We start from the raw sequence: 21,164 nt of genomic DNA on the forward strand, positions 1-21,164 counted from the left end.
ATGTGTGACCTTTCATTTAAACACAAACCCTTCAGAGAATCCGGAGGCCCACTAGCCTGAAAAGCTGATTTTTAATAGCCTGCCTCCCCCTTTGATTTCTAACTCATGACTGATTTCTCAGCTCAGAATAGGAGACCCTGAAGGCCAAGGAGGAGGAGGACAGGGAGGAGACCCTGCCCAGGTGGCTGCTGCGGAGCCTCTGCTCAAACCCTGGAGGCAAGCTTGGGCTTCACCTTAACTGCAGGAGGTTGAGGAACCCACATACGGCTCCTGTGTGTCCTGGCCATGCTGTGAACCGAGGGAAGTCCTGGTACAGACAATGTCAGAGCCTGGCCTGGAAACCTGCACACACACTGGGGTCCCTGCGTGCCTGGCTGGGTTGTCCACCCTGCTGCGATCTCAGTGTTTGGAGGGTGCTTCTCTTTGCCTTTCCTTGCCCACTGGAGCCCCCAGGGTCCACACACTGAAGCAGAAACACAGCCTAGGAAAACTCAGCCTAGGAAAACTAGGAATATCAACCGCAGACAAGCTGATTGCTGCTGGCTGCCCTAGAAGATGAAGGAGCCAGGCCTGGGTGTGGGGAGCTCCCGACCTCATCGAGCGGCCGAGGGGGGCTGGGATGCACCCTGTGGTTCAGGGGGGAGGACATCTTGGGAGAAGGACTGAGTCGGGAAGGAGAAGGGGCTCATGTCCAGCTGAGGGGCGTGTCTCCGCCCCACGGTTCCCGGAAGCTCCGAGCCCGAGCCCGCCAGGCAGGTGGGAGGATAGGCTGGGATGGTGGGAGGCTGAGGGGACCACCCTGCACCAGGTGGGGGGGCCTCCTGTCACAGGGACCCGGGCCCCCCGGGCGCTGGATCTTGCTCCCACTACCAGCATCCCAGACTGGACCCAGCCCAATGGAGCCCTCTGCTGCCTGCCGCCTCTGCCTCGCTACCCAGCTTGAGCCTGGTCATCGAGGTCATGGCCCCTGCCCTCCCCACGTGCCCCCCAGTGCACCCCCCCTTTGCCCTCTCTCTGGTCCCAGCCTGTGGCGCAGGAACCAGCCTGTCAGTGAAGAATGGCTCCTGGGGCCTTGAGGGAGACCCTCTCACAGCATCCCCGCCGCCCCCCGGGGACACCCCAGACTCACCTGATGGTCTTTCCCCAGTCACACCACAGCGTCCTTCCAACGGCCTCCATGTGCGCCTGGAACTGGGGGAGGCAGAACTCCCGGAGGAGGGTGCCATGGTCGGTGTGCTGGCAGGCAGTGGCCAGGCAGAGGTGGGTCACTGCAACGAGAGCCCCCGCACGACAGTCATCCGCGCAGCTCGCCCATCCCTGCAGGGTCAGGGGCTGGCTCCACCCTTCGCGGCCCACACCCACCAGCAGAGTGGCCTGTCCGACTCCGAGGCCACCCGGATGCCCTGGGGGGCGCCGCGATCGTGGGTGTGGGGGTGTGGGTGGGGCATCCGGGCTCCAGCTGGATCATGGCATCATCAGTCACTTGGGGGCCTAGCAAAGGCCCGCCTGCTGACGGTGTGTCTGAGACCGCCGTCTCCCCGGGCTCCAGAGTGGGGGCTGCACGTCCTTTGGTCCGGGGCACATGTCTGACACTCACGCACCTTTTCGGCCTCACCCACCCTCGACCTGGTTCCTAAGCCTCCACTTTGCAGATGCGGAAACTGCGGCAGCGAGAACAGCCTGCAGGGACTGGACACAGGCTGATCACCCACGAGGGCCCTGCGCGTCTGCCCAGGGGTGAGGGGAGGAATCAGCCTGCCCCAGGGAGCTGGTGAGCAGCACAGGGTCTTGGAGACCCCCGCCCCACTCTTCCACCAGCGTGTGCCGGCCGGGCTGTACCACCCAGCGCTGAGCTCACGTTCTCTGGGTCTGGGTGTTCATTGGCTAGAAACCAAGCTGCCAAGCTGTCACCTGAGCTGTTCCTACCCTTCCACTTGTGGGGACCGAGGGGAGGAACAGGTGGTCAGTGGTGCTGGCTACAGGTGACAGAGTCGATGGGCTGGCCCCAACGAAGGCGAAGGGCAGAGTGCCCTGGGGGCCGGGAAGGCGGCCAGAGCAGGGCCCCTGGCAGGCAGGGGAGCAGACCCTGTCTCTGTCCCCCCTGGAGTCCCAGGGGCTACGTGGTGGCAGGGGGCTCCACCCTCCTCTACAGGGTCCACATGAGGACCTCCAGCGCCCAAGTCTACATCGCCCACTGGGGGTGGGAGACTAAGGACTCCCCTTACCCAAGTGACAGATGCCAGGCTGGACATGTCTTGCCAGGGGCCCGAGCCAACAAAGTGACCTTCACAGCAGTAGAGGGTAACACCGTGATTTGTTTGTTCAGTCGCTTAGTTGTATCTGACTCTGTGACCCCATGGATTGCCTGGGACTGTGATTAACTCTGTGATTAGTCACAAATAAGAAGCCAAACACAGGGAGCCCACAGCACACGGAGACAGAGGTGAAGCTGGAGGCAGGAGCTGAAAAAAAGCCTCGTGCTTCACCCCATGGCTCCGCTGGTAAATAATCCGCCTACGATGCGGGAGACCTGGGTTCCATCCCTGGGTTGGGAAGATCTCCTGGAGGAGGGAAAGGCTGCCCACTCCAGTATTCCAGCCAGGAGAATCCCACGGACTGTATAGTTCCTGGGGTCACAAAGAGTCGGACACGACTGAGCGACTTATTCACTTCACTTCACTTCACTTCATTTCACTGCATTTCACTGCCTGAGCGCCTAGGGGCCCGGTCCTGCACCCACCGCCTGGAGGGTGTCCCTCTGTCCCCCAGATCTGGACACGCACCCTGGGAAGCAGGGAGGACCCCGGGGGTTTTCAGCCAGAGAAACCAGGAGTAATGGGTAGTGGGTGGGGGAGATGAGAGGCTGGCAAGAGGAAAACCCCCTTGGAGGAGCCCCTGGAGAGGACCCGCGGGCGTGGGGAGCAGGCCAGCCCACCCTGGGTGCCCTGGGATGGGACCCCACCGGGTCCACCTGGCACAGCTCACGCACTCGAGGACCAGCTGGTGAAAGGGGCTGCTCTCAACCTGGGCTCCATCCAAACGCCCCTGAGAAAGCCCACCTGCGTGCACAGGTGGAGCGCCGGGGTCACACGTAGCTCGGGAGGGCTTAGACACTGGCTCATGGAGGAGCTCCAACCGCGTTCCGAAGGCCCCACCCTCCTGCCCCCATGCCTTCAGCACTCTGCACATCTGCCAGGCTCCGCCCGCGGACCACCTTTCCGCGCAAAGCCCAGACCCAGATGCGGCCCGTCCTCCTCCGCGGCCTCCTCCCCGAGGTCCTCCAGGCCTTATTTGGGGTGGGCGGGGGTTTTCCTCTCCTTTGGCCGCCCTCTGATCGCCCGTCGCCCTCCTGGCTAGCCAGCAGCTCTGCACGTTGTTACTTGTCAAATGAACAAGTCGGCGACACCGGCTTTAGCATAGCATGTTGTGCGTGGGCTGCCGCGAGGCGCCTCGAGCGCCCTCAGGAGGTCAGGACCGGCGCTGGGCTCCCCTCCTGCGCTGGCAGGGCCGGGTTAGGGAGAAGGAAGATGAACGTGCATCTCTGTCAGGGCGCGGGGGGCAACAGAAAGCCAGGGGCTGATGTGGGCTGTGGAGGGGGGCCCACAACGGTCCCTCACAATCGTTCCGGGCCTCAGGTCACGCTGGAGACCGCACTGTGGGTGCGAGCCCTGCTGTAGGGCCGGCCCCGTGGCCTCGCCGTGGCCCGGATCCAGGCTGGCCCACAGTCGGGCAGCTCCCACCTCTCTGGGAGCCACTGCCTGTGTCCCAAGGGTGGGCCCTCTGCTCTATGGGGACAAAGTCCGGCTCTCACCGCTACCCTTTGTTTCCTGCCCTGCAGGAGCCCAGAGCTGGTTGTCGTGGCCTTTTGACAACTGGAATGAGGCTGGGCAAGCTGCTTGGGTGGTGAATCTGGAAACCAGTTTCATTTTAAGCACAGGAGAAGGACGCTGGGTTTGTTTTGATAAAAAACGAACCTGATATAGTTTTTTTCCTTGCAAAGAGAGGCCCCATCACAGCTTTAAAACTGAATACACTGCCCAGTGTTTTAAAACCAGCTGTTTGAGACCAGGTGGCTCCTATTCCTGGGTGACTGCGAGGTTAATCCTTCACAGCGCGTGTCTTAAGAGACCAAGTGCGAGGCTGCCGGGCAGAGAGCAGCAAGTTGAGGCAGGACTTGCCCTCGTGTCGGCGTTGTTCAGTGCAGGGAGGCTGGCTGGGGCTGGAGGGTCTCAGAGAAAGCGCAGAGAATGCCCCCGGCCCTGGCAGGGAGAGGACCGGCAGTGAGATCGCTATGGCAACGGGCCTGGGGCCAGAAAGACAGGGTGGCCAGCGCTCCACGGGGGCCCTTGGGGCTTGGAGGCCTTTGGGCTTTCTAATGAGCGATGAGGGCCCAGGGGAGGACCCACCAGGTATCTATTCTCACCTGTGCCCTTGGCCTGCTGCTGCACGCCTGCAGAACCAGCCCGTCTTGCTGCCGCTCAGCTCACGCTGCGATTGCAGAGACGGCTCTCCCAGGGCTGGGGTCACAGGTGGGGGGTGAGCCGTGGGAAGGGCCCCTCCCTTGTTAGAGTGGCTGGCCAGGGAGCTGGGCTCAGAGCATCCTCTGGCGGAGCCTCTGGGCCTCTGGGCCCCAGCCCACCGCCCCCACCAACCAGGCTGGGCCCCCGGGCCCCGTCACTTCTGGGCCAGTTTCTTTCTCTGTGAAATGAGACCCTCCTGCACCAAGTGGGCCAACAGGGCTGGTTTCCAGAACTTGTGTCCACAGGACCAGCTGCACTCAGCCCTCCCTGAGGGTCTGTGGTGTGAGCGGCCCTTAGTGATTCACAGCGTGTGAGCCCTGCAGGGGTGGTGGGAGGGGGCAGGAAGGGGAGGCAACAGCGGCACGCTTTGAAGGTTGTGGGTACACATGCTCACAGTCTTGAGTCCATGAGGGTGCATACACATCCCAGGACCTTCTAAGTCACACACTTGAAATGCATTGTTTATTCTATGCCAATTACTCAATTGAATTGCTCAGTTGTGTCCGACTCTTTGCAACCCCATGAACCCCCTGTCAGGCTTCTCTGTCCATGGAATTCCCCAGGCAAGAGTACTGGAGTGGGTAGCCATTCCCTTCTCCAGGGGGTCTTCCCGACCCAGGGATCGAACCCGGGTCTCCTGGATTGCAGGCAGACTCCTTAACTGGCTGAGCCACGAGGGAAGTCACTGCTCAATTAAAATCAGTAAATCCGGGAGACTGTTGAGAGCGGTGATCCGAGAGCTGTGATCTCAGCTGATCTTCACGCCGCCTCTGCTCTTCCCTATTTTCTGCAGGTTAAGGAATGGGGTTTCTAAAGTGCCACCTCTACTCTACCCGGAACTTTTCCTAACAGCCGCAGGAAAAGCCTTGCTCTGGGTGCTTCTGCCGAATCACCTTCTGCTCCCCCACTTGGGGCCAGCACACTGGGAACCACCCACCCCTGGGACTCCCCTGGTTACAGCCACTTGGGAGCCAAATGCCCAGGAAGCTACCTGCTTGGCCAGTCACTAAATGCCCCAGAGGATGACGTAAAGAGCACTTGGTTTGACCATGTTACCTTCAGCCTTTCTCCATTTACTCTGGGAAAAGAAAACAAGAACCCAAAAGACAAAATGAAAAAAAAAAAAAAAAACTCTGTGTGACAAGTGAGAACTCCTACCCAATCCTCAAGGCCCAGTGAACAATCACCTCCTCCGCCCTGCCCAGCACAGAGCCCTCTCCGACTGTGCATCGCACCATCTTCTAACTGCTACCAGGAACCCTTCGACAGCCAACCACGGAAGGGGAGGGGACCTCAGAGCCTGTGTGTGCTGCATACTCAGCGCCCCACCTCAGCAGATCATCTGGGAGACTCCTCACTCCCATCCAGGGACGGCTCTCTTAACGCTCCAGGTCTGTTCTGGCTTCTCGAAAGCCCCTGGCAGGCCTGGCACCATGTGGCCCTAGTGTTGGGAGCTGGGGGGAGTCACCGGCGGGAGGGAGTGCATCCCTTATCTGCACATCTACCTGGGCCGCAACATCTTTCCGCACAAACAGACCCTGGAATCTGCCCGAGACCATAAAGCCTCACGCAGAGGGGCCAACCTCCGTCACCTCACTTCACCTTTGCCTTTCAGGCCTCTTCCCCAAAACACGAGGCTTGCTATTGCTGTTGTTCAGTCCCTCATTCATGTCCAACTCTTTGTGACCCCATGGACTGTAGCACACCAGGCTTCCCTGTCCTTCACCATCTCTTGGAGCTTACTCAAACTCATGTTCATCTAGTCGGTGATACCATCCAACCATCTCATCCTCTGTCATCCCCTTCTCCTCCTGCTTTCGATCTTTCCCAGCATCAGGGTCTTTTCCAATGAGTCAGCTCTTCGAATCAGGTGGCCAAAGGATTGAAGCTTCAGCTTCAGCATCAGTCCCTCCAGTGAACACCCAGGACTGATCTCCTTTGGGATGGACTGGTTGGATCTCCTTGCAGCCCGTGGGACTCTCAAGAGTCTTCTCCAACACCACAGTTCAAAAGTATCAATTCTTCACCACTCAGGCTTCTTTATGGTCCAGCTCTCAAGTCTGCTATCTGATTCATGGACTGCTTTCGTTCCAGTCGACAGTGGGCTGGAGCGTGTGAGAGTGAGGCAGGCATTATCATCCGGTCATTTGCCGGGTAAACTGCTGTCTTTGATCCTCCCAGGTGAGGTCTGGCTCAGGAGAACCCTTGCTGGTGAGCCTCTCGGGTGTGGGGGTACAGAACCCTGGAACCACACACAGGTGGGTGCTGCCCAGGTGGGTGCCAGGGGCGGCCTCTGGTCCCTGGTCCCACAGAATTCACCGGAGAACTCCACCCGGGAGGGAGGGGGGTGGGATCAGGACAGTCATGACAGAGACACCGGGAGGTCTAATGAGCAGGAAATGAGAGCGGCCTGGCTGTGCTGAGATGCCCGGGTCCCCTGCTCCCCTGCCGAGACTTGGCCACGGACCCTGCTTCAGTGAAACTGCTCAGAATCTGCGTTTTGAATCATCACTGAACTGATGTCTTTCAATGTCAAAGAAAATACTAACATAAAACAATCTTAGGGAAATTTTTTTTGTTTTTTTTTCCATGGACAACAATACTGTCATTATGTTACCAAGAATAAGCTCTTGTTTAGCCTGGGAGCCTCTTCCAGCTGCTGTGTTGACATAACCCTCCTGGCCAAGAACAGATGCATTCTCTAGAAAAGTTACCAGCCCTAAGGTCATCCATCCTGGAGCGGGGGAAGGCTGGTGCCCAGGACATCCCTGTGGGCGCTCCATGGGGGCAGTGGGAGGAGGCTAGGGGGACAGGGCAGAGTCCCTGCAGCGTCCTGTGGTCTCCACATGCCAGGAGAATGCTGAAGAGCAGGGGCAGGTGGGTGGGGGGGCACAGGGCCGGCGGGCACACAGCCCCTCCCTAGGCTCCCCGTCTCCTTCTTGGATTTCCCCTGAGTCCCCGGCAGAACGAGAGGTTCTCCGGCAGGGATCTCGCAGCGCCCCCACCCACCGGTGTGTGCCCTTCTCAGAGCCTACCATGCGTCTGCCACCCACTAGGCCCACCACCCTGCTGGGCACACATCTGACTCAAATGTGACGGGGTAACGGACTGGAAACGTTCACCTCTCGGGGCTCACTCAGGTCTGTCTGTCTGTCTTGGAAAGGTGTCCTGCTGCCTGCTCCCCAGGACGCTGCTGGGGCTCTGCCCTGTCCCCCCAGCCTCCTCCCACTGCCCACTCCCGGGATGGGACCCTGCTGCACGGCCCCCACGTCCAGCCGAGAGGACAAAACGGAGAGTTGGGCCTGGGTCCCGGGTCTCTCCCCGAGACTGTCCTGGCAGGCAGGCGGGCCTGGGCCAGGGCCCTCGGAGCGGGGAGCCCTTCGTGCCAGGCAGCCCTCGGGAAAGACGGGCTCTGGGCCTGAAGGCCGCCAAGCCCAAGGGGCTGCCCTGCTGACAGCTCAGCGTCTTCACTGGAATTCAGGTCACACGGGCGCTGCCATCGCACACTCTGCCAGGCGCCGTTTCTAACCAAGGAGAAGCTATGGGATTGCTTCATCCTGGGGGGAAAGCAGGAGGAACTGACTTTCCCCAAGTAGCTATTTGCCCCAAGTAAGGATTTCACCTAAAATCCTTCCTTGACATGTGGTTACTGCCGCTTCTGATGTGGGCATAAACGTCTCTCAACAGCCCTGGCCTGGTACTGACGATGTGCACACTGCCAGGCACGGAGCTGTAGAAGGAAGACGGATGCCCAGAAACGTCTCCCTGCCACTGCACACACAGGGTGAACAGACACACTGAATCGATGAACAAAAAAAAGAACCTTTCAGATGTGGACTCCAGGATTAGAGCCGCCTCCGGACTTAAAGCAGCATGACAATCTGAAGCAGTCATGTGCACTGCATTTCCTGTGATGTCCTGGTTGGTTCCAAACAGCTACCCTTGTATTTATATAAAGTCGCATATTTCAATAAACACAGTGTTAGTTATCCAGTGTCTGACTCTTTACGACCCTGTGGACTGTAGCCTGCCAGGCTCCTCTGTCCATGGGATTCTCCAGAAAAGGATAGTGGAGGAGATAGCCATTCGCTTCTCCAGGGGGTCTTCCTGACCCGGGACATAGCAGCCTTGCAAGAAGTACCCCCTCCCCCAGCACGCCAGGGAGGTGCGTGTTTCCCAGGACAGATGAGAGTTCATACAGGCCAGCGTCGGCCAGCGCTGTCGAGTGAAGGTGGGCGCATAGTAACAGGTGCTTACAACGAAGTCATCATACACGGACTCCGGCTCCTCTGGAAATGTCCCTCTTTTCTGACTGATGAAAAATAAGAAATCCCACCTTGCTATTCTGGGTAGCAAAATCTTCATCACCAGGAGGCCCTAGCTCACACTACCCCTTGGGAGGAAAAACGTGTGCTCTCCTAATTCTTCTGATTACCGCTGGGCTCCAATGACACTAATTAGCCGATAACCTCATAAAGCTGTGTTTCTTCTTCCATGATATAACATTAGCCAGACCTCTCAGAATGTTAGGGTTCCAGGACTTTGACCTTCCGAGAACATGTATTATTTTCTTGGTAAACAAGGAAGGTCTTTAATATGAGATCATGATAAAGTGTTTTATTTACATAAGCTTTAGAGGGTGCAGCTTCTGGATGGTAGGAAAGAGAATTTATTTATTTATGCTTAAAAAAGGACTCAGCCCAGCTCTCTACCTTGCTGAAAGAGAAATACTCATTTCTTAAGAATCTAAAACAGTACGTTCCAGGTCAAACCCACAGATCCTAATGCAAAAGAAGAGAATAATATAAGATTCTGCTTTTCATATAACCAGCAAAAATGCTAAGTGGCAGGATCAGCTTTCAGAGTACATTCTGTTGAAGTAGATGCTAAGGCTTTTGGGCAGCTCCAACATTCCTTGGCGAGGTGTGGGAACTGGAAGCCTGGAGTGGCAGCCTCCTGCCTCCCAGACAAGCCCTGTGGCCCCTGGCTGCCTCGCGAGCAGCTACATGGCAGTGTGGGGTCCCCTTCCCCAACGGCAGCGTCACTGCTCAGCGGCCAGGACACAGCTACCAGGAAGAACCACGGGGGCCTCCCTGGGCCACCGGATTCTTCCACCTTACATGACTGATTTGGTTTTTATTAAATGGTAACTAAATACATGAAATGAATCCAGTAGCTGAGGCAGTTCAGGAAGGCTGCTTAGCATTTTATGAAAACAGTGGGAAGAGGGAACTGAAGATGACAATTTCTGCTAAATTTTGCAGAGTGAGCTGCAGGTTCCTGCCACCACCGTCTCAGAACAAGAGCCAGGTGTGTTCTGCCACCTCCCCAAGAGTCCCTCTCTGGACTGCTACTAGCCACACACACACACACACTGGCAAGTCAATGCACACACACACAGAGTGGCAAGTCAACACACATACACATACACACACACACACACTGGCAAGTCAACACGCACACACAGAGTGGCAAGTCAACACACACACAGATTGGCATGTCAACGCACACAGACACACACAGAGTGGCAAGTCAATGTGAACACACACACACACATACACACAGATTGGCAAGTCAACATGCACACACGCACAGAGTGGCAAGTCAACGCTCACACACACACACACACACACACACAGATTGGCAAGTCAACACACACACATGCACAGAGTGGCAAGTCAACACACACACACACAGACTGGCGAGTCAACGCACACACACACACAGATTGGCAAGTCAACACACACCCACACAGAGTGGTAAGTCAACTCACACACACACACAGACTGGCGAGTCAACGCACACCACCCCCCCCACAGATTGGCAACTCAACACACACCTACACAGTGGCAAGTCAACACACACACACACACACGGCAAGTCAACACATACACACAGAATGGCAAGTCAACACACGGAGTGGCAAGTCAACACACACACACACCCCTGTGGAAATGCCCGGAAGAGAATGGCTGGCCTCATTTCTGCAAAGGAGGCTTATCTACAGATCAGCAACTGTTGGCTGTGAATGTGTCAGATTTTCAGTTTTAGCCAGTTTTCTAGGTAAATGGTCCGTGGTTCTGATTCTGGAACCCGAAACCGCCCGCAGCCCGGAGCCGGGGGCCAAGGTGCCACGAGGGCGGTCACGGTTTCCTTCGGAACCTGAGTGCCCGCGCCCCGCTCCCCCGCGACGCCTCCGAAGCCGCCCCTTCCCCGGAGGGAGGCGCCCCACCCCGGCCCACGGCCGCGTCCTGAGCCGGAGCCGGGACCCCCGCCTACTCACCCAGGAGCAGCCAGAGGCCGCGGCACCGGAGGCCGCGCAGGCCCAGGGCCATGGTCGCAGCCGAGCCGAGTCCAGCCGCCAGCCGCGCGCCCCGCCGAGGACTGAGCCCGCCGCACCGCGGGCGGGGGCGGCAGCGGAGCGGGCGGGAGGCGGCGGCCGCGGGGCCCGGCCTACTGCGGCCCGCGGCGGGTGGAGGGGTGGCCCGCGCGGGGATGGGGGCCGCGCCGGGACCCCGCAGGGAGGGCCCGCAGCAGGCGAGCCGGGCTGGCCAGCACCTGCCGGCCGGGGTGCGGGGGCAGACACTGCACCAGGGAGGCGAGTGCAGGGGTAAGGGGGAGCCGCGCAGGGAATCCAGGACCCTGCCTGGGGGACAGCACACTCTGGCGACGACCTCGACCGAGGCACGGATGAACCTGAAGTGTTTGCCACTTGTTTAACTGGGGACGGCTCTTCTAAACAGGGCCTCTCGATGCCAACCCGGGCACCCTCTCTTTCGCTCTATGGGTCACAACTGCTCTGCCTCGGGGGTCTACTTTGCAGAAGACCAAGTCCATCCTGGCCGGTGCGCCTCACCCAAGGTGCAGGCACTGGGGTTCCTGAGAGGACAAAACCAGCCCTGGCACTTGGAGACATTCAGAGTAACCAAAAAAAGGACCCACAGGTCCAGCGAGGGGCTGGAATGACGGGAATGGGGAGGTGTGGGTGCAGGGGAGGAGGTGCCTGGAAGGTATGTGTAGGTCCTGGGCTAGAGGGAAGAGGGCTCCTGGGGGTACAGAAGGGTGGTCCTTGTGGACTTCTTGCCTGACATTTGGGGCGAAAGACAGAGGAGGCTGGGATGGCCTCTTTCTGATTCTGAACTTGTGGAAAGAGAAGGGCTCCCTGGAGGTGGGGGGGACACATGAGAGCCCTGGGAATCTGGGGAAGTGCAGGTAACCTGCATGCTTCGGTCTGACCTGGGGAGCATCAGTCCGGCCTAGCTAAGCTGACCTGGGCTCTCTCAGCTCTGCTGGTGGCTGTGCTTCACTCTGCAGAGGCTCCTGCTTGTAACAACAGCCTATTCTGAGAACTCTCAGCAACTGAGTACATTTATGCTCACGCTAAGGAATCAACCACTGCCCTTGGGAGGAGCAGGAATCACACCTTTGTGACCGCAGCTGCTGACGCCTAGCAGAGTGCCTAGTGCAGAATTCCGTGGTCAGTCTGTGTAGACTGACTCAACACACCCCCTGCCGACAGCTCTGCGAACAGGCAGCAGCTAACAGCCAGGCGGGCAGGAGGCACTGAGGACCTGCGTGCCTATATCCTGGAGCCGGAGGGGCCTGTGCCCATGGTGAGGGAGCACACGCTTGCTCGAGCTGAGAAGCCACTCTTGCCCAAACATAGGGAAGATACCGCCCAGCGTGTGGCCTGGCCTCCCTCTCTTTATTCATTTAAGAGACAGATGCTGGGTAAACAAGGCAGGTTGTTCTGCCCTTCAGTTGGTGAATCCAGTGAGGCGCCTGCAAAAATCTCAGTAACAGGAACCACAGGCCTGGGCCTGATGCGGCTGGCTCAGCAGCAGTGTGAGAAGACTTGAGGGCTGGGCGGGTGAGTGTATGAGGAGGCTGCAGGCCAGAGTGAGGAGGGGCAACCAACTGTGGTGGGAGGAAGTGAGGTCCCAGCCCCTCTCCATGAAGTGCAGGATCTCTGCTCTCAGACTCGCCCTCCACTCACCCTTTCCCCCCATGGCTTGTGGGCCTCTCTGCATCTGCTTATGGTTGGGTTCTTTCTTCATTACCCAAGGCACCTGGGACCCCTCTCCTTTCACTGTTGGGGTTGGCAGGGTCTGGGTGGGAAGCCCTCTTGCCATTTCTCCTCTCCATTTTCTCACACTCCCCACACTGACAGATATATGTACCTAACAAGACAGAGTGTACTTCTCAAATCTGTGGACTTAGGAAGCTCACAATTCTCTTGGGAATGCCATAGTTGGGGGTGTACCCACCATGGCACTTTCTCCCCTAATGGTTTTCTTATCTGCACATTGGGTCTGGGTAAGAGATGCCCCAGTAATTACTATGGGTTTTCCCTTTGGCAGAGGTATGGAAGTGGGACAAACTCTAATGTCTTTATACCTATGATATCGTAAGAGTTGCCAATTTTGCCCCAGCCGTATTTCTTGCTGGTAGCATGGACAGTCCTCCCCCTGGGCACCTCCATCTACATGAATGTTAGGTCAGGCAATGGAAGAGTTGAGAAGGTGGCCAAACGCTTTACAGCACGCACAGCAGGGCTAAAGACACAATCTAGACAGGTCATCATGACTGAAAATTCAAAGTTAAAAGAAGACTTCAGCTTCCATCCATGATGAAGTAACAGGGACTGGATTCACCTTCCTCGCTTAAACTAAAACGCTGGACAAAACAGATCAAGGAACAGTTGTCACCCTGGACCCAGACAGAAGCCCTGAGAGCAGGGAAACAAGTGAGGTGAGCCGTATGGCCGCTCACTGCCCGCAGTTCCCAGCCGCGGTCTGGGGGCTCCCAGGGTTGGGAGGCTGGGGCGCCAAGGCAGCTGGAGCTAGCAGTGTACCCGAGTACCGGAGAGGAGAGAGCTGCACAGGGAGAGCTGCAGCTGATCAGAGTGTGCATGTAAGGACGTTCTGAGGCAGGAAAACAAAGCCCTGGCCAGGAGCAAGTTGGAACAATCTCTCAGAGCTCACACGGGGCCTGGAAAAGCTCCAGCTCCACCAACCATAGTGAAAAACCTTGAGATAAGCAGAAGAGTAGTGAGAATTACTGCCTTTGGAGTCAGAAAAAAGATAACTAGAAAGGCTGCCCTGGGGCCAACCTGACAAAGCTTCAAAGCAAGAACTGACTAGATCTAAAAAACTCTTAAGTAATGACTACATCTCAGAACAAAGACTTAAGAGAACAAAAGAGCAAAGAACCATGAGACAACTTCAAGTGGCTTTATATATGTGCAGCTGGAGTTCATTCAGACAGAAATATGTGAAGTACTGTGTAAAAATTTTGATAAATCTATAAATTCAAGAATATCAACAAAGCCCAAGAACAAGAATGAAGAAAAATACATCAAGGCACACCACGATGAAACTGCTTACAACCAGTAATAAAGAGAAAACCTCTTTAAGTGATTGCAGGAAAACAATGCTATGTGCAGAAGAGCAGAGATGAGGGCAGCGGCAGAGTTCTCACCGTAATGATGCGACCCAGACAGGGACGGGGCAGCGCTAGTGAGCACGGGAGGAAAGGGCACCCCGCACTCTGCAGACAGGGACGGGGCAGCGCTAGTGAGCACGGGAGGGAAGGGCACCCCGCGCTCTGCAGACAGCTCTTCAGCCATCTGCTGACACAAGGGGGAAGGTTTGCTGGAGTCCCCACTCCCAGGGTAGCAGTTCAGAGGCGATGCTTCAGTTGTTATCAGTAAGGAATGAGTGGTTCCAAAGATGCACTTGTAAGCAGTAACAGCTCCTCTCTGTGGTTTGCTCACACAGCACAACTGTCAGATAAACATGAAACATAACCAGCGGCATTTTGGGAGCACTCAGCTCCACTGAGTTATGGCATTCAAACCTGAACACTGCTGTGTGCCTATTTCCCAGAAGTTTTCAGTGAGCACTGTAACCATTCCTGCTTACTCAGGAGTGTGTGTGTGTGGAGGTGGAGGGAATGGGGAAGAAGGGAGGGATGAGAGAAAAGATGAAAGAGAAAACGGGAAGAAAGCAGAAGGCTCTTGGTCCAGTTATATCTGAATTATTTTCTAGAGGTGTCAATTGCGAGTTAAATTTTACTTTTTTGTGTGCTTTGGCTAGTTTGAGTTGCATTTCTATCATTTGCAATCAACTGTCCCCTGAGTAACATACTAACTTATGGCCTGCTTCATTCTAAGAAACTTTGAGGCAGGGTATAAGCATTTATAGAAGAGAAAAAGAAGAAAAGAAAGAATGAAAGCAAAGCAGCAGGACAGCACAAGAGTCCAGGTAGTCGCTGCACAGAAAGACGCACCACTGCACACTGCTTGCAGAGGCCCTTCCAGCAGCGGCAAAGTGTGAAAGGCTCATCTACTGTGACAAGTACTGAGGCAAACGCTCTACTCCATCCCTGTGAGGGCAGCTGCCTCCATCTTCACTTGACACACCAGACAACTGAGGCACAAGGCTATTACCTAACTTGTCCAAGGTTAAACACAGCTGACAAGCTCGGCCAGCAATCTGAATCAAGGAAATCTGGCTTCAGAGCCTGCCTTCTTAGACAGTCCATTGTCACAAGTGATGCAGGAGTTTGGCTCTCAGCATCCTGGCAGGAAAAGCAAAGCCATTTTAAACAATCAATGCCCATAATATACATATTAACAACATTCTCTGATGTGTCACAGGACTATTACTATCAACCCTAAGTATTATGATATTAAGATCTAAAGTGTTAGCGTTAGTCAGTCGTGTTCAATTCTTTGCGACCACATGGACTATAGCACGCCAGGCTCCTCTATCCATGGAATTCTCCAGGAAGAATATTGGGAGTATGTAGCCATTCCCTTCTCCAGGGGATCCTCTGGACCCAGGGAACAAACCCAGGTCTCCCACATGGCAGGCAGATTCTTTACCATCTGAGCCACCTTAAGATCTAGTTCAGTTCAGTTCACTCACTCAGTCGTGTCCAACTCTTTGTGACCCCACGAATCGCAGCACACCAGGCCTCCCTGTCCATCACCAACTCCCGGAGTTCACTCAAACTCACGTCCATTGAATCAGTGATGCAATCTAGCCATCTCATCCTCTGTCGTCCCCTTCTCCTCCTGCCCCCAATCCCTCCCAGCATCAGAGTCTTTTCCAATGAGTCAACTCTTCGCATGAGGTGGCCAAAGTACTGGAGCTTCAGCTTTAGCATCATTCCTTCAAAGAACACGCAGGGCTGATCTCCTTGCAGTCCAAGGGACTCAAGAGTCTTCTCCAACACCACAGTGCAAAAGCATCAATTCTTCAGCCCTCAGCTTTCTTCACAGTCCAACTCTCACATCCATACATGACCACTGGAAAACCATAGCCTTGACTAGACGGACCTTAGTTGGCAAAGTAATGTCTCTGCTTTTCAATATGCTATCTAGGTTGGTCATAACTTTCCTTCCAAGGAGTAAGCGTCTTTTAATTTCATGGCTGCAATCACCATCTGCAGTGATTTTGGAGCCCCCCAAAATAAAGTCTGACACTGTTTCCACTGTTTCCCCATCTATTTCCCATGAAGTGATGGGACCAGATGCCATGATCTTAGTTTTCTGAATGTTGAGCTCTAAGCCAACTTTTTCACTCTCCTCTTTCACTTTCATCAAGAGGCTTTTGAGTTCTTCACTTTCTGCCAGAAGGCTGGTGTCATCTGCATATCTGAGGTTATTGATATTTCTCCCAGCAATCTTGATTCCAGCTTGTGCTTCATCCAGCCCAGCGTTTCTCATGATGTACTCTGCATAGAAGTTAAATAAGCAGGGTGGCAATATACAGCCTTGATGTACTCCTTTTCCTATTTGGAACTAGTCTGTTGTTCCATGTCCAGTTCTAACTGTTGCCTCCTGACCTGCATATAGGTTTCTCAAGAGGCAGGTCAGGTGGTCTGGTTTTCCCATCTCTTTCAGAATGTTCCACAGTTTATTGTGATCCACAGTCAAAGGCTTTGGCATAGTCAATAAAGCAGAAATAGATGTTTTTCTGGAACTCTCTTGCTTTTTCCATGATCCAGTGGATGTTGGCCATTTGATCTCTGGTTCCTCTGCCTTTTCTAAAACCAGCTTGAACATCTGGAAGTTCACGGCTCACGTATTGCTAAAGCCTGGCTTGGAGAATTTTGAGCATCACTTTACTAGCGTGTGAGAAGAGTATAATTGTGTGGTAGTATGAACATTCTTTGGCATTGCCTTTCTTTGGGATTGGAATGAAAACTGACCTTTTCCAGTCCTGTGGCCACTGCTGAGTTTTGCAAATTTGCTGGCATATTGAGTGCAGCACTTTCACAGCATCATCTTTCAGGATTTGAAATAGTTCAACTGGAATTCCATCACCTCCACTAGCTTTATTAGTAGTGATGCTTTCTAAGGCCCACTTGACTTCACATTCCAGGATGTCTGGCTCTAGGTGCATGATCACACCATCATGATTATCTGGGTCGTGAAGATCTTTTTTGTACAGTCCTTCTGTGTATTCTTGCCACCTTTTCTTAATATCTTCTGCTTCTGTTAGGTCCATACCATTTCTGTCCTTTACTGAGCCCATCTTTGCATGAGATGTTCCCTTGGTTTCTCTAATTTTCTTGAAGAGATCTCTAGTCTTTCCCATTCTGTTCTTTTCCTCTATTTCTTTGCATTGATTGCTGAGGAAGGCTTTCTTATCTCTTCTTGCTATTCTTTGGAACTCTGCATTCAGATGCTTATATCTTTCCTTTTCTCCTTTGCTTTTCGCTTCTCTTCTTTTCACAGCTATTTGTAAGGCCTCCCCAGAGAGCCATTTTGCCTTTTTGCATTTCTTTTCCATGGGGATGGTCTTGATCCCTGTCTCCTGTACAATGTCACAAACCTCAGTCCATAGTTCATCAGGCACTCTATTAGATCTAGTTCTTTAAATCTACTTCTCACTTCCACTGTATAAGCATAAGGCATTTGATTTAGGTCATACCTGAATGGTCTAATGGTTTTCCCTACTTTCTTCAATTTAAGTCTGAATTTGCCAATAAGGAGCTCATGATCTGAGCCACAGTCAGCTCCCAGTCTTGTCTTTGCTGGCTGTATAGAGCTTCTCCATTTTTGGCTGCAAAGAATATTATCAATCTGATTTTGGTGTTGACCATCTGGTGGTGTCCATGTGTAGAGTCTTCTCTTGTGTTGTTGGAAGAGGGTGTTTGCTATGACCAGTGCATTCTCTTGGCAAAACTCTATTAGCCTTTGCCCTGCTTCATTCTGTATTCCAAGGCCAAATTTGCCTGTTACTCCAGGTGTTTCTTGACTTCCTACTTTTGCATTCCAGTCCCCTATAATGAAAAGGACATCTTTTTTGGTTGTTAGTTCTAAAAGCTCTTGGAGGTCTTCATAGAACCATTCAACTTCAGCTTCTTCAGTGTTACTGGTTGGGCATAGACTTGGATTACTGTGATATTGGTTTGCCTTGGAAACGAACAGAAATCATTCTGTGGTTTTTGAGACTGCATCCAAGTACTGCATTTCGGACGCTTTTGTTGACCATGATGGCTATTCCATTTCTTTTAAGGGATTCCTGCGCACAATAGTAGATATAATGGTCATCTGAGTTAAATTCACCCATTCCAGACCATTTTAGTTCACTGATTCCTTGCCATCTCCTGTTTGACCACTTCTAATCTGCCTTGATTCATGGACCTGACATTCCAGGTTTCTATGCAATATTGCTCTTTACAGCATCGGACCTTGCTTCCGTCACTGGTCACATCCACAGCTGGGTATTGTTTTTGCTTTGGCTCCATCCCTTCATTCTTTCTGGAGTTATTTCTCCACTGATCTCCCGTAGTATATTGGGCACCTACTGACCTGGGGAGTTCCTCTTTCAGTATCCTATCATTTTGCCTTTTCATACTGTTCATGGGGTTCTTTCTCAAGGCAAGAATACTGAAGTGGTTTGCCATTCCCTTCTCCAGTGGACCACGTTCTATCAGACCTCCCCACCATGACCTACCCGTCTTGGGTGGCCCCACAGGGCATGGCTTAATTTCATTGAGTTAGACAAGGCTGTGGTCCTAGTGTGATTAGATTGACTAGTTTTCTGTGATTATGGTTTCAGTGTGTCTGCCCTCTGATGCCCTCTTGCAATACCTAGCGTCTTACTTGGGTTTCTCTTACCTCGGACGTGGGGTATCTCTTCACGGCTGCTCCAGCAAAGTGCAGCCGCTGCTCCTTACCTTGAACAAGGGGTATCTCCACACCAATGCCCCTCCTGACCTTGAACGTGGAGTAGCTCCTCTAGGCCCTCCTGCGCCCACGCACGGGTAGCTAGTCAAAGCTATGGTTTTTCCAGTAGTCATGTATGGATGTGAGAGTTGAACCATAAAGAAGGCTGAACACTGTTTTGAACTGTGGTGTTGGAGAAGACCACTAAGAGCCCCTTGGACTGCAAGGAGATCAAACCAGTCTATCCCTAAAGGAAATCAATCCTGAATATTCACTGGAAGGACTGATGCTGAAGATGAAGCTCCAATCCTTCGGCCACCTGATGTGAAGAGCCAACTCGTTGGAAAAGACCCTGATGGAGGGAAAGCTGAGGGCAGGAGGCTAAAGTGATGACAGAGGATGAGATGGTTTGATGCATCCCTGACTCAATGGACACGAGTTTGAGCAAACTCCAGGAGATAGTGAAGCACAGGGAAATCTGGGGTGCTGCAGTCCATGTGGTTGCAAATAGGCAGACATGACTTAGCACCTGAACAATAAAGCTAGAGGGTTATTTAATACTCACAGCTCGTAACTGCTTTGTCCCCAAGAATCAAAATTCAGGCAGGAATCTCATATTGTTCCCAGCAGCTCTTGAGAGATAACCCTTATAGCTGTATTAGTTTTCTATTGCTGATGTGACACACTACCACAAGTTTGGTGGCATAAACAACACAGACCTATTATCTTATAATTCTAAAAGTCAAAAGTTGGAGATGGGTTTCACCCGGCTAAAATTAAGATGTCCGCAGGGCTGCATTCCTGCTGGTAGCTCCAGTGGACCAGCCCTTTCCAGCTTCCAGAAGCCACTTGCAATCCCTTGGCTCCTAGCCACCCTCCTCCATCTTCAAAGACAGTACAGTGGTGGAGCCCTTCTCGAGATGCCATTTCTCTGGTTCTCTCTTCTGCCTGCCCAGATAATCCAGGATCATCTTCCCATCTAAAGGTCAGCTGATTAGCAATCTTACTTGCTTCTGTAACCTTAACTCCCTTTTGCCATGTGACATATTCACTGGTTTGAGCATGAAGACAGGTCAGTTTGGAGGGCCATTACTTTACTGACCACAAGAGCTAACAGTATTAAACATTTTACTATTATGCCAGATAGATACTTTGTAATAAGTAACTGATCAATAATGAAAAAGAAGTTACATCAACATATACAGAACTCTGGCTGAAATACATTTTTTTTTTAAAAAGAAACTACCTGAAATATTGAGCTTCTCAGTTACACATATTATCTCTTTTGACCAGAATTAACACTGGCATTAGGCAGAGCCAATTTAGAATTTTTACTCCCACTTTTTTGGGGATAGTCTCAGGGTATTTTACAACATTCTAGGTCTCTGGTTATCTCTAAACATAACTATCTGTATATCGTAGCTGATATAGTTAAAGCACTCTTTGGTGACCCAGTAATACAGTATGAAACAAAAAATGATTCTGAGCAACAATTAATCATATTGAAATTATCTGAAACTTTGCTGAAGATATTTACAAACCTGGACAATCTGACCAGTCTTTTAAATTCTCTAACAATTTTATATAATTAACCAATATCAAATTAAAGATCTTAGAAAATAAACATTGCTTTTTCACTTGTAGTTCTAAAGATTCATGAATTATTCTAGTTTCTACATTTTACTTGGGAAGTTTAATGACAGGGATCAATTTACATGGTCATTGTTAAAAACCTGTTGATCTAAAAGTTGCCTGATCTTTCCTTTACGTTTTGAAGAGGACATCTTTATTCCAAAAAATCTCAAAGTTAGAATTTCAAGTGATCCTTTCTATATTTTCCCCCAAATGAATTCATTAATTTGGTCTCTATGTTTTTTAAAAGGGAATTCCACTTCATTAAATCCTTTTAGAAACAAATGACTAGAGGCAAAAACTCCATGGACAGAGAGGAGCTGGGTTGGCTAGTCGTGGGGTTGCAAACAGTCAGACACAACTGAGCACAGGAGCGCATACATATACACCTCACTGCCACTAGTATGTTAAAAATGTCTGATCCATGTTTCAACCTTATTTAAAAAGGTTACTTTGAATGTAGCCTTTTAATATAAATAATCATTATAGGAAGCAATTTGCATAATTCTAGGATTCTACTAACTTGATGTACAGCCCAAAGGAAAGAATCACTCACTAACCTGATGATTTTCAAGTTTCAGTTAATAGTGTCCTTTTAAATCATTATTATTACTTTCTACATCCTGGAACTCAATTTCTGGTAAACATTTGGAGTGGATCTGGTAATAACAAGACAAATTAATATATGAAATAAACCCAGAAATTCCATGAAGAGAAAAAATTTGAAACCCAATAGTTTGATATGTAGTTTTACTGTCCATGTGTATTTCATATAAACACTGGTAGGTTAATTTATACTTGGAATGCCATCAAACATGCAGAAAGTA

General features: G+C 52.4%; 1 protein-coding gene across 2 annotated transcripts in view; it reads right to left on the reverse strand.

The window, feature by feature from the left end:
• Positions 1-10,906, reverse strand: part of RAMP1 (receptor activity modifying protein 1) — a 41,780-nt gene extending 30,874 nt beyond the window's left edge. For both annotated transcript variants that reach the window (XM_027967173.2, XM_042244426.1), the window contains exons 1-2: positions 10,804-10,906; positions 1,130-1,268 (exon numbers count right to left, since the gene is read on the reverse strand). In XM_027967173.2, the coding sequence (XP_027822974.1) occupies positions 1,130-1,268; positions 10,804-10,855 (191 nt within the window). In that variant the 5' untranslated portion in view covers positions 10,856-10,906. The remainder of the gene's footprint in view (positions 1-1,129; positions 1,269-10,803) is intronic.
• Between the last annotated feature and the right edge of the window lie 10,258 nt (positions 10,907-21,164).

The sequence above is a fragment of the Ovis aries genome, chromosome 1 (genome assembly GCF_016772045.2).
Source record: "Ovis aries strain OAR_USU_Benz2616 breed Rambouillet chromosome 1, ARS-UI_Ramb_v3.0, whole genome shotgun sequence".
In the NCBI taxonomy this organism is placed as follows: domain Eukaryota; kingdom Metazoa; phylum Chordata; class Mammalia; order Artiodactyla; family Bovidae; genus Ovis; species Ovis aries.